At 32.2% G+C, this 13,346-nt stretch overlaps 2 protein-coding genes across 3 annotated transcripts; one reads left to right on the top strand and one right to left on the bottom strand.

The window, feature by feature from the left end:
• The first annotated feature begins 1,219 nt into the window (after positions 1 to 1,219).
• Positions 1,220 to 9,558, top strand: LOC119631617 (huntingtin-interacting protein 1). Its single transcript, XM_038023994.1, has 8 exons — positions 1,220 to 1,424; positions 2,450 to 2,871; positions 2,939 to 3,627; positions 4,726 to 4,835; positions 5,601 to 5,975; positions 7,164 to 7,602; positions 7,725 to 8,129; positions 8,662 to 9,558. Exons 1-8 carry the CDS (start codon positions 1,401 to 1,403, stop codon positions 9,150 to 9,152), a joined length of 2,955 nt encoding a protein of 984 aa, XP_037879922.1. The 5' UTR covers positions 1,220 to 1,400; the 3' UTR covers positions 9,153 to 9,558.
• Positions 9,559 to 9,641: 83 nt separating this feature from the next.
• On the bottom strand, positions 9,642 to 12,696 carry LOC119631618 (nucleotide exchange factor SIL1). Of its 2 annotated transcripts, XM_038023997.1 has the most exons (6): positions 12,420 to 12,696; positions 12,279 to 12,356; positions 11,375 to 11,912; positions 10,405 to 10,613; positions 10,267 to 10,348; positions 9,642 to 10,172 (listed from the first exon to the last, which is right to left on the bottom strand). In XM_038023997.1, exons 1-5 carry the CDS (start codon positions 12,447 to 12,449, stop codon positions 10,304 to 10,306), a joined length of 900 nt encoding a protein of 299 aa, XP_037879925.1. In that variant the 5' UTR covers positions 12,450 to 12,696; the 3' UTR covers positions 9,642 to 10,172; positions 10,267 to 10,303. The 2 variants fall into 2 exon arrangements, with proteins under 2 accessions (XP_037879925.1, XP_037879923.1); XM_038023995.1 differs by having other exon boundaries at positions 9,642 to 10,348; positions 12,420 to 12,695.
• Between the last annotated feature and the right edge of the window lie 650 nt (positions 12,697 to 13,346).

Here is a 13,346-nt window from a genome sequence, read left to right as displayed (position 1 = left end):
ACACAATGTTCTTTGGAGTGAAGAATAGGTATCTCTGATACAGATACTGATCAGAAGCTGGCGCCATGAAAACCTTTAAAAAGTGAATTATTAGTTTATTGTTACTTTACATGTAATGGCAAGTTACCGTTTTTTTCAAAAGATAGAACCATGAATTCTGCAGGTATTGGACATTTTTTGTTTTCATTTCATTCCTATGTGAAATATGAAATCAATAACGCTTTTATTAGGTCTCACTTTTGTGTATGTATGATTACTAAATATCAATTCTTTTTCTTAATTTCCATATCATTTCGTCTTTAAAACATTTTGTTATTCCACAATATTATATATATATACGTATTATTAAATAAGTATAAGTTTAAGATGCATATGCTTATGCGTTTAAAAAAAAATTAAATTAACTTTGGAAAATATTGTTTCCTTTGAGACGAGATTATCTGGATTTGTTGTCGCGTATAACGATTGCCATTGTACAATTTTGTACGTAAACTAATTTTTCTTTGTTTATCAATTTAAAATCCTTATCGCTCCTTATGCTAATGTGGTTTACAGAATATCAATTGCCGCTTATAAATTCGCAGCGGCAAGTTAATTTATGTATTAGTCAGGCGAAGGGCAAATTTTGCTATAACTATTTGTATCTTATCTGTGGGTGCTTACGTAAAGGTGTTTTACAAAGTTGCTGATAATATGCCAATACCATGATGAAGATTATCTCATAACCGAATTAAACTACCGATTGCGATAAGGCCTGGACTCTTGTTTAGATGCGGGTAGCTTGAATACCGTTTTATGAAAGGACCGGCACGTCTGTCGAGATATTTTGGCTTGGTTCTAGATAACAACGCTAAGCTGATATATAATGATTATGCATCTCTCCTATTGTGCGGTGGTGAGTAACAATTTTTCTTAGGTAGCATAATATTTAAAATTTGTTCTTTGACTTTTTCCCACTTACAAAAATATTTTATTTCTTAAATAAATCCCTATTTCGCTGAAAAAAATTTAAAAAATTCATATAACTTTACTAATCATCAACTTTTAATGATTTCACTTTCTCTTCAAAGAAAGCTTTAAGCAAAAGATATGCTTCTTCAGTAAATTTTTCACACATCATTAGATATAATTTTTTTCTTTCGATGATCGGTGCATGAATCTCCATCTCTACGATGTGTTGCAAACAACGATATGGTAACACTGGCGCTGGTTTAATTTCTAAACCAAAACAGCACGTTCGTAAACAGTAATATTCGTCTATCAATAATTTTATTTATACCAAATTCTGGTGCAAGTTTTTACGATAAGATAAGAGTGTATAGAGTGTATGATTAACAAATAAATTGAATGCTTAATCGTTGTCGTGCCGCTCCAACACAGATTTTTTTTTATATATCAAAATGGACAAAGATTCTAATAACCTGGTAAGCATTGTATCTACATGTTTTGGTTTTTGTGTAAAAATTCAATTCTTCATACATATGCTAATTGATTTCCATTTCACACCTGCCTCAAACACTATGCGATTTTTTCCTTCATATTTTTCCAAATAAAGATACATTCAGACGTAGGTAGCGACCAATATAAACCTGGATATGTCCAAGTAGTTATGGTGTAAACATTTAATTTTTATTAAAATGGTACCGAAACGCAAAAAAGGAGTTAGTTTACGCCAAAGGTAGCTGACTCTATTGATAACGCCTTGTCATTGAATAAATATGAAGCTAAAATTAAGCAAGAGACCATATTTGATGTGTACAGAATTTTTCACGCTTAACATGACACACTGAGAATAATGTATCTAAAAACCAAACAAAGGTAATTTAACACAAAAACCATACATAAACAAGAACTGAATAGCTTGCTGCTGGTGATAGAGTGGAAAGATTCAGTATTGCTTTACATATTCTACGCCAAAGCGAGCATAGTCTTCTAGAAGTCTTTTCTTATTATTTACGACAACAGCACAAAGCCAAATATAAATGCATTGAAAATTGGCAAATGTGGCTCTTCGTCTATTAAAATGTTCCCAATGAGGGCTAAGTCCATGGGCTGTACTCAGAGAGTTCGAGGTAGTTATTAATGGTGTAATCGGAGAAAACTGAGAAATGCTGGTAAAATTTCAAATTATGAATAGAAAAGACTAGTTCAACTAACAAAATTATATCCACCTAAGGCCGAGTCTTCTATATCCTTCATGAAAGGGATTATTGGATTTTTTATTATTTTCCTCTAATTTATTAATAATAATGTAAAAAAATGACAGTAGAATAATTTCGACTCATGTTTTTTATAAATTTTAACTCAACGAAAAATAGGGGGAACGTAAGATATCCTCCTTGCCTTCTCTTTTAGTCCTGATGCGAGGCAATGAGTTAAGGTGTTCAAATTATACACGAATATGCTGAATTAACAGTGGTTAAATATATGATTTTCTCTATTATTGTAGGTTGTCAGCATTACGAAAGCTTTAAATCCTACCGAAACTCCGCTCAAAATGAAGCATGCACGTAATATCATTATAGCCACCTACCGTACAAAAGAAGTAAAATCGGTCTGGTCAATAATTACACGGCAACCTTTGATGGAACATCGATTCACCGCTTGGAAGTTTTGTCACATGCTACATAAAGTCATGCGAGAAGGCCATCCCATATGTTTAAAGCAATCGCTAACTCACAAAGCATTAATACTTGAGGTCGGAAAATTGTGGGGTCATCTACAGGATGGTGTGGGAACTTGCATTGAATCGTATACAAAACTTGTTGTAAATAAATTAGAATTTCATGAAAAAAACGCAATATTTCCTGGCTCCTTGCTTCTTGAATTTAACGAAGTTGAAAAATTTGCCGAGGATGACAGAAACGTTTAGTAAGATCTGCATTGTAAAGACTAAATTAGCATGAAATCATTTATACATATATATGTTTACTTTTAGCTTTCAACTTTGCGTAGAAGTTTTCGATTATTTGGATCATATAATTGATGTGCAATCGAAAATTTTTGCTTCGGTGAATATATTTCGAATGTCATCGATGACACCGCAGGGCCAATGTCGTCTAGCTCCTTTAATAACTCTTATTCAGGACTCGAACCCACTGTACGACATATCAGTGCGTTTGATGTTCAAATTACATAACGGTTTGCCAAGCGATGTTCTCACCGGTCATCGAGATCGATTCAATGATCTTTTTTCAAAAATTAAATACTTTTATGACAACGTCAGACCACTTCAGTATTTCGCGGACGTAATTCAGGTGCCATCACTGCCTGAAAATGCGCCAAATTTCTTATCCCAAATAGATCTGGGCAATTATGTAGCGCCTAAGGTGTATGTGAAACAAGATCAAGAGGAACCTGCTGAAAATTTAGTCGATAACTTGACGCCTATTGAAAACCCGGATTTAAGCCAAAGAGACAATATTATAAAGAGATTGCAAGAAGAGCTGCTCGAAAAGGAAAACCAATTAAAAAATGAAGCTAAATTGATTAGCAAAATATCCGAATTGAATTTAAGAAACCGTTCACTCGAAAGCGAACTGTCAACGATCAAGGAAAAGTTCCTTGAAGTCATGATCAGTAACGAAAATTTGGAGACGCAATTAAAGGAGGCTTCAGGCTTTCGAAGTAAGTTCAATAATACATACATATATATGTATATAACAAATGTTGTCACTTCAGCGAAAGTAAAATTGGGACTGTACGTTAGGGTACGTCATGTCACAGCAAATAATTATACGGATCTTTTCCGATAGGTAATGTCAAGTTATTTTCATGTACATATAAGCTAATATGTATGCCATTTTTTATTGGAGCCAGATTTTAAACCTCCATATATTTGATTTTTCAACGATTTTAGATCAAAGATGGCATTCAACAATGTAATAGCTCGCATAAGAAGAGAACCTTTGTAGGAACTTTTTGACGTTATGAATTGAAAAAAACTGTTTTGAAAAGGAATTTTTTTAAGAATAAATTGCTTAACGAAGAAGTGTTGCTTTTACAATTAGATGAGACTGTTAATAATCATCGCCACCGACATGACATAAGTAATTAAAAAAAGCGGAAAAGCCGCATTAAATCCGATAAGGCTATGCATAAATAAAAGCGAGGAAAATATTAATCTACTAACCCATTCTTTAGAACCTCTTTTACATAATCAGCTATTCTGGTGTACAGTTTCAGAATAAGAGAAGAACAAAATGAAAGTATTTACATGAAAGAATTTGGACGACGTCCACACATCGCCTTTAAAACAAATATCTTTTATAAGGCTCTCCCAATTAATGCTTTTTCTGCACAGAATCAATAAATGCGTCCATTTGATTAATGCTAAGGAAATCTGTCAAGATTCTATTAAGAAATTTTTGAATTGGATGGGTACCCAGATTTTGCAATCGAAATCGAATCTTTTAAAAGAAAGCAGATTTTGTAATCGCCAGTCCTGACCGTCAGAGAAGTTAGTTGATTATAATATTTCCCTTATTTTTTTTTTTTTTCTTGGTTTTTTGTTTTTCTTTTATTGCAGTAGGGTTATCTTAAAAATTCGAGTTCCAGAATTTCAGTAGGTATTTTCTCTGCTATAATTCATTCATTAGATGCAAATTGCAAATCCTTTCCTAAACACGACAAAAATTTGCATGACCGGCCTCATGTATGCATTAGAGATAATGATACCTATGTATAATATACATGCGCTTCTAACCGGTAAACATAACTTTGTAGGTGAAACCAGAGAATGGGAAGAAAAAACAAAATCTATGGAAGAGAAATTTGAGAAAATTAAATTAATGTATGCAAAATTAAGGGAGGAACACGTAAATCTGCTAAGAATGGTGAGTAAAGTTCTGAAATTATAAGCTAGATGCATTTTTGTAGCTGCGCTCATATTTGTAGCGACTATGTTATATTTAGTTCATAAGTCAAGTAAACTTAAATTATTATTATATAGAATTTTTTAGTTTCAAACATGCTAAGAGTGAGTTCATTTGCCGATCGTGACTTGAGACTTGTTAAGGCTTGAGCTTCCCTATAGCGAGCTAATAATATCAAATGAGAATCTTTGAAATTACCAATAATTTGTCTGTTTTCAAAAGGACGTGTTAACAATTATGCCTACGGATCCATTGTCCACTGTGCCTGTTGACAAAATTACATATTTGACCACTATGACAACCATAGCTGTCTACAACGAATGGATTAAGCCCCTCGAGAAAGAATCAAGTTACGAACGATTTCGGCATATAAGATTTCAAGCAAGTGTTGGGCGTAAGAACGGTACCTGAAAGAAGTTAGCTATGATACCTGTTGTATTTACTAACGCGTGCTCATCATCACTTGCACATGATCTATCATTCTAAAAGAATGAACATGTTACTTTCCGATTTATTTTACGGCAGTCTGAACTGAGCAGTCACACAAATGAAATGAAGTGCCGTAATAAAACATATTATAATAATCTGATCTATATATAGCACAATGTTAAATTAATTATTGGAGATGTATTCGCAATTTAATAAAAGACTACGTATCGAAGTAGGGAACTTTTAAGATGAGTTCATAGCTAGTAAATTTGTTCTGTTGGTTTCTCTTAATTTTAGCAAAGCGAAGAGAAGAGGACATTACATTCGGAAAAAGAGTCAAAAGCATGTCTGGAAATGGATGTAAAGGAATCGAAATTTAAAATTGAAGAAATGCAGAAAATGCTAAACATGAAAACAATGGAATGCGAAAATCAACTTGCGGATAAAAATTTAGAAATAACAAAATTGAAAACTGAAATAACTCAAAAAAAAGACGCGTTTAAAGAACTGAAAAGTGAATGCGATGCCCACGCAGTAAAGTACCAAGAACTATTAAAGAAAAACGATTGCGAAACTGAGCTATCAAGAAAACTTAACGATGATGTAAATTTAAAGGAACTTAAATATGCGGCTCTTCTAGAAGAAAAGGCGCATTGTGAAGCGAAGATAACAGTGAGTTTTTTTTTTTTTATTTTAATTCTTCCTTCTCAATATTTCACGAATAGTGAAACAGTGAAAACAACTTTTTGATTGCGTTCACAATATTGAAAAACATTGACGGAAGAACTGTTCAAATTTCACACTAGCGATTAACTTAAGCTTGCTAATCCCTTAACTTAATCACTCATATCTTCATTTTTGAGGCACCCACCAAAAAAAGAGAAAAGCAGAAAAGCTAAGGTTTCGGAAGACTTTCTTAGTTAATTATAGCGTTAGACGGAAAAAATTAACCAACAACTTAGCTTAACAGGTAGTAAGTAACCTATGTTTTTCAGCAAAAGCAACGAAAAATTTCGATTTGCAAATATATCACTATTACATTCATGTCATGTGCAAGCCGTGCTACATGTTGCAAATATTTTGAGCATTTTTTTTACTGGGAAAAAGCATTTATTCTCTTGTAACAAGTGGTCAAAAAATGAGATTTTCAGTCACTTCGTGTCGCCACGTTGAACCCAAAACCGACAATTGAGATATGATCGAGCAGCATCGCCACAAGCCTCTCAATATGTCTGCTGAGCTTCGCCAGCAGATTTCTTCAAATAAACAGCAAAAGTACTGATTTTGGAGGAAGAAGGAGGAAGAAGCGCTCCGCGATTCGCCTCGGTGTACGCTGAATAAATCAATGGTATTAAATGGGAAACTGTTATTTTATGTAGAGGAAGTTCAACACCCTCGAATTCAACCGTTATGTACACTGGCATTTCCCGTGTCTTTATCATTTTCACCTGTAGAAGTCGCTGATCAAAGTTTTTGCATGCACCTAATATATGTAGAAAACGTGTTACGACTAGCGAAACTGATGCAGGGAAACTGCTTAATACCCTGCGGCGACGTACAATTTTCAATTTTTATCTTTTTACGCGGATATTATTTTTTATATGTCAAATTCTATGCTTATTCAAGAGAACATTTAGGGAGTTTTCCATAACATATCCTCCGCAGAATTGGCATAGATCAATACTAAAGTAATGATCTTATATTTTCATTAAGAGATAGCAAAATTTGGAGATATTGAATCTAAGAAACGCTTACGCAATCGTTGTGACAGCCCAAGTGTCCGTAATTTGGTTTATTTACTTTTTTAATGTATATAAGGAAAATGAAATCGTAATAAATGTGAATGTTCTCTTATTGCAGAGTATGAATTCAACAATTCACAGCATAACCAATGAAAAATATGAGTTAGATAAAAGATTGCATAATCTAGATGAGAACGTTTTATCTCTAAATGAAGAATTAGAAAAAGCAAAAAAAGAAATCGACGAGTTAAAGCGGAAAAAAAATGAAGCCGAACATCTACTATCCGAGGCGGTATCTTCAATGATGAAAGAGACATTCAAGATTTTAGATTGTTTAGTCGATTCGGAATTAACTGCAGAAAAAGCATTGGAAAATATTAAACAACTCCAACGATTGTTGCGACAGTTAAGCGCCGAATATTCAAGATATTCTAACAGCCCTAATGAAATAAATGGACTTATTTCAACATGCTTAAACCTTATGCATACTATAACAACGCTTCATACATGTGTCGTATATATTTCTAATAATACATCCGATTTGGTGAAAGCAGAAGGTAAGCACATATGGTTTTTCCTTTCGTTATGACGAACATAAAAGTGTTTGAGCCAAAGAGTGTTTGAGCGTAAAGATTTAATAAAATAATGATAAATTTTAATTTGAACTTGAAACTTTTAGATATTCTGCGAAATTGTAATGAGTTCCGAGATTCTTTAAAGCCTGTATATCAAATATTATCAAATAAAAGAGATCCAAAGATTTTACAAGACACCATCGAATCTATACCAAGTGCTAAATTAAAAGCAATGCAAGAGCTAATGCTTTCGCTGATTAATATATCGCCTGAAGGTCATAATCTGGAATATATGCTTCAAATGGAATTGAAAGCTATGGATCAGATAATTGAAGAGGCGACGAACAAAATAATAGAAATTTATTCTGATTCGAAGTCATCAAATAATGGCATTAAATTGGAAGTACATGATAAAATCTTAGATTCATGTACGTCTTTGATGAAATCAATTAAAATCTTAATTAAAAAGTCTCGCCTCCTGCAAGAGGAAATCGTTGCGCAGGGAAAGGGTATGTATAAATATAACGATTAAAAATTTTTCGTATATTTAAAAAAATCCATTTAATAGAAATGCATATATTTAATATAATCTTAACATATGTGTTTGTCCGCTGGAGGAGGAAAATTTGTTGAATGAGGAAATTACTTAAGATTATTACTTTTAATTACGATTTTTTTTCAAATAGCTTAGAGAATAGATGTTGATTTATTTATCGTTTAATTTGTATTTGCATAAATTGAATACTCTATCTCAAAAATATTTGGAATTTTGTATAACTAAATTCTCAAACCCATTTAGGTTTTTTATGACTTCTTTTCTGTTATGTGCTTTCTTTCGCTATTTATTTTTATATTTTTTGGAAGAATCCTGTTTTCCTATTTGATGCAACAAAACACACTAACACGTATCAATAAGTTTCGGTTCTCTTTTCTCATTTCCCCACTTATTATAGCAATCTTTTATATTAGCTTAAAGAAGTATCTTCAATATTATTAACTACATGGTTATGATATGTATATATATATGGATATATATTTCAGGACATTTTCCAGCAAAAGAGTTTTATAAACGTAATAGCCAGTGGGCAGAGGGTTTAATTTCCGCTTCAAAAAATATTGCAAAAGGAGCCAACTTTTTAGTCGAATCGGCAAATAAATTCTTTACCACGGAATCAAGCAACAATTTCGAAATAATTGTGGCAGCGCAAGAAATCGCCGCTAGTACCGCTCAACTCGTGATAGCAAGCAAAGTGAAGGCCGATAAGAACAGTCAAAAATTAGTCGAGCTGACTAAAGCTTCACGTGATGTATCTCAAGCAACAGGATCCGTAGTAGCGGCCGTTAAGGATGGAAACATTCAATTAGATAATTTTAATGAATTAGAATTGACGCAGCTGACGCCCTCTCAAATGAAAACAAGAGAAATGGAAATTCATGTGAAAGTCTTGGAATTAGAACAAGCTTTACAAAATGAACGTTACAAGCTCATGTCATTCCGAAAAACGTGCTACAAAAACACTCAAGAGGACTAAAGAAAACCCGAAAGGGCTGACGCGCATTAAAAACTAATAACTGAAAGCCAAAACAACAAATATATAAATATAAATTAAATATTTTTATCATTAAAAATTTATAAATTATAAACAATTCTTAACACGATCTACGTGCAAATGTTATGTAAACATACCAACACTAACATTAAGAAGAAGAGAAATAGATTCAATTCTGTTATATATAGCTAAAGGACGTTTGTCGTCACAACCCGTGTAAGTTTTTGATTGTATTTTTTATTAGCAGTATTTGGCAAAGAACCGCGGTTCCAGGCCTTCCAAGTAAAATATTAATTTTTAAATTATTTAAAATAAACGTTCGCCAACTTTGTTGAATTTTGAAACAAGCTGATTCGAATTTTCCATTACCATGTATATTAAATTTTCTCATTTGTACACGCTGTACCATTGTACACAACGTAATATAATCATTCAAAAATTCCAAGTTTTGCCACAAAGTTAACATCAATTAAGAACGAATATATTCGTTTGAAAATTATTTATTGTTATAATACACAATTCCGTTATTGTTTTCAAAGTTTCTTTAGAACACTCTTTAGGAACGAGCGCCTATACACTCCATTTATATTTATGAAGTTATATTTTGTAATAATAATTAATTTTTTATCAAAATGTTATTTATTAATTCAAACAAAAGAAGAACTACAAGCTAAGCAAGCCAAAACCGAGGCAAAGAAAAAGCCTATATTCGGCCTATGCCCGATTAATAACTAACTTTTATTTAATAACTTAAATATACTTTGATTTTTATATGAGACGCAAATTTCAATCTAACTTTAAATAATTGATAATACATATAATATAGGTAGGTATATATGTGTGTACGATTCATTTACAACTTTGACAACTTTGTTATATTGTCATCATCTCAACTACCGGCACTGACAGAGCAGTGTGCCTCTGTTAATTGCAGTCGGCCGGGACAGTTGTAGTATTTGCCGTTTTTAGCATGGAGCTAACGGGAAAATGTGAAGAAGTCCCCTATGTGATATGTGCGAAATGAAAAAGACGTAATATATAATGTTTCCATTCCATAGTGTTTGATTTGTATAAAATATTTATTCAATTACTAAACTATTCTACGCATTGTTAGCAACAAAACCAATAGGTTTTTATATTAACTTATCTAGCAGGGTGTTTGAGTATTCCACAATTTCCTGCAACAAAACTAATATGAATTTTATTTCTTAATAAACGTAATATACCCTCTCACCTCGCATTGTGGAAGTTTTTCGTTTTGGCTAATAATATCGTGCAAAGTTTTAATAATGTGGCCTTTAAGTTCTTCATCAGGTTTAAATTTTTTACTTTGCGACAACTCGGCCATCGCTCTTAACAGAGCTTCCATTTTAACGTCGAAATCTGTTATAACTTCTAAAAAATTTGCCAATTTTTCAAATGCTCCCAACTTAACGAATTCATCTAAAAGCAAAAAAATCACTGTATAATCTATGCTAGAACCTAGAAGACAACATCAAGTTGTGCGTATAAATGAAAGAATTTCTTTATGCTTTATTTAAAAACCGACATTGTAAGTTGTGTTCACCTTTGAAAAGTGTTCGGTACTCACTTCCTTAAACTAATGCAAACAAATTTTAAAGTACTTTGCGAAAAAAAGAAAGCGACGGTCGACAGTGCATTTACCCAGTTATCTATGCCAAGTTTTAGATCAATATTTGGTACGTCATAAATTGCAGTTTTTCAAATTCATAATACCTTACTTGATAGAGATATTGGATCGGACAACAAAAAAGCATATCGATTCAATTCGTCTTTATACCCATAAATAACAAAAAATGTAGCCACTATTGTAGTGATGGCTTCTAAAGCGAATATAACTTTCTTATATAAACCGATTAAAAATCAGTCTATTTGACATCTTCTTCCAGTTGCTCTAGCCGTCAAAGACCATATGACCGTAACCAAAAGATTTTGAATCCAGCCCGCAGGCACTAGTCCCTATGTTTAATGGAATAGACTGCCTTTGCCCTTTCGGATTATTTCGCAAAAAAATTTAGCACCGCAAAATAATTGAAGTGAAAAAGTTCAAATCAAAGGTGTTAGGACGTCTATTGTTGTTTAGAAATATGTTATCTGGAGAAAATTGTACATTACATAAACTTAATAAATTCAATGGATGAGTTTGCTTTGTACATATAATTTCGATTTATTTGTTGACTCACCTCGGACGAGCATATATTCAGTTGATAATGTTGAGATTAAAAAGCAAGCCTTTATAAACGCTCTGGTGAAGGAAGTATTCAAACAATTAACTACTAATTCCAATCCGCCAATTGCTATCAGTTCCGCCGCTCCCGGTTCAAAACCTCTTACTAGCGCAGATATCGCATACAGCGAACTTGAAACCAAGTCTTCATTATCATTTAAATATGTTATCAACAACTTTAATATATTATGTTCCAGAAAATGTTTTTGACAAAACGCATTATTCTGGGACATTTCAGCAACAATATTTATGGCAGCGATACGAACATTTTCATCATGACTTTTTAAACATTCTATTAAAATGTTTGTTCCTCCAAGTTTAACAAAGCTGTTCGCAAAGTCGATGTTATCAATGTGATCACGTATTAGGTTAAGCGCGTTCGACTTTTGCGCATTTGAAGTGGAATTATCTTCAAGAACACTAATTGCTTGCGAAAGCTCTTCCATTACATCTATTGTCATTGATTTAAAGGCGTTTTCAAGAAAAGCTTTCCTCTACAATAAAGAAACAAGTTAATTTTTAAAATATCATTCGTCAAAACTTTTTAAAAGAATAAATATAAAGAGTCTCCATATTGATATAAAGTTTCTACACTTGAATATTGCTGACATTAACGCAGGTTTGCAGGTTTCCGGAAGACAAATTTTAAATTGCAATATCCCTTGTTATTGCTGTTCCATTGAACAATGTATTTTGAATTAAAAAGCTTCGTAGGACATACGTGACATATGAAAAAACAGAAAAATAAAAGTTGCAAGACTCTACAACAAAAATCAACGGCGACATCTTACAGTGAAAGCGAACCCACTACAAAGTAAACGAAAACTCAACCAATAAATGGAACATTAACAATCACTTACTTCGTGATCCATTTCATCGTATGTGCCGCCGCCACTGTCCTGGCATTGTCCCTGTTCGATAGCAAACTTTAAAAGACCCTTGAATTGAAAAATATTTCGTAAAAACTTATGTATTTTTACTTATTTCACACATTTAAATACCTGTAAAGTTGTGACCCTTCTTCCATCCATCTTAGCGAACACAATTGAGAAATAAAGGATATATTAATTTTACAAATATTCACCAAAATTTCCTATAGGCAACTGCCGACTTATTTCCTCTCACGTTTTTTCAATTGTTCTTGTTCTTACATTCACAGAAGTTCGATTACGCGTTTAGTAGATTGAATATAAATCATTACTTATTATATCAAGGGCGCAATTTTGTTTATTCCTCGCTCATTTACATAGAATTTTGACAACAATTTTCTTATTTTTTCAAATTGATTTTCATCAATAAAAATTTGCTAGAATGCAATGCTAGTATGCTATGCGTAAAATTAAAATGGTTTAAAAATGAAGAAGTTAATCTTTAATATATTGCAAAAATATTATGATTTTCAAATTTTATAGTGGAATTCGTGGAATTCATGTAGTAATATGAAACATTAATGGTAGTTTTCAATTAATTGCAGGGATCAGACACTTAGTGACTTTTATATTAACTTAACCACGTAAAAATTTATTTACTTCAATTAAATAGCAGCCCTTTACACCAAACAATATTGCTTCGTTTACAAATTGCGAACAAGTTCCTCAGATATAACGTTTTCGTATATCTAAATTTGTTATTTTCACGTTGAAATTGCTATCTTTTACTGCAAACACTTTAAGTGTTGATTTATTTATTAGTAGGAAAATGTTACGAAAATTTTACTTGCATAGCTAACAAATAGTTAACACAATAATATTAAAAATTTGAACTACAGTATAAGAGATCATAAGGTTCCACTTTAAGTGTTGATTTATTTATTAGTAGGAAAATGTTACGAAAATTTTACTTGCATAGCTAACAAATAGTTAACACAATAATATTAAAAATTTGAACTACAGTATAAGAGATCATAAGGTTCCACTTTAAACGGAAAA

This window comes from Glossina fuscipes, unplaced genomic scaffold (assembly GCF_014805625.2).
Source record: "Glossina fuscipes isolate IAEA_lab_2018 unplaced genomic scaffold, Yale_Gfus_2 1, whole genome shotgun sequence".
In the NCBI taxonomy this organism is placed as follows: domain Eukaryota; kingdom Metazoa; phylum Arthropoda; class Insecta; order Diptera; family Glossinidae; genus Glossina; species Glossina fuscipes.
Note: the sequence above shows the minus strand (reverse complement) of the source record. Positions and strands in the feature narration are given on the sequence as shown.

Coding starts and splice junctions, on each gene's coding strand:
- LOC119631617 (XM_038023994.1), top strand. CDS start 1,401: ATGGACAAAGATTCTAATAACCTG. Junction 2,872..2,938: donor GAGGATGACAGAAACGTTTA/GTAAGATCTGCA, acceptor GTTTACTTTTAG/CTTTCAACTTTGCGTAGAAG. Junction 4,836..5,600: donor ACGTAAATCTGCTAAGAATG/GTGAGTAAAGTT, acceptor TCTTAATTTTAG/CAAAGCGAAGAGAAGAGGAC.
- LOC119631618 (XM_038023997.1), bottom strand. CDS start 12,449: ATGGATGGAAGAAGGGTCACAACTTTACAG. Junction 11,913..12,278: donor ACGATGAAATGGATCACGAA/GTAAGTGATTGT, acceptor TCTTTATTGTAG/AGGAAAGCTTTTCTTGAAAA. Junction 10,349..10,404: donor AAAAACTTCCACAATGCGAG/GTGAGAGGGTAT, acceptor GTTTTGTTGCAG/GAAATTGTGGAATACTCAAA.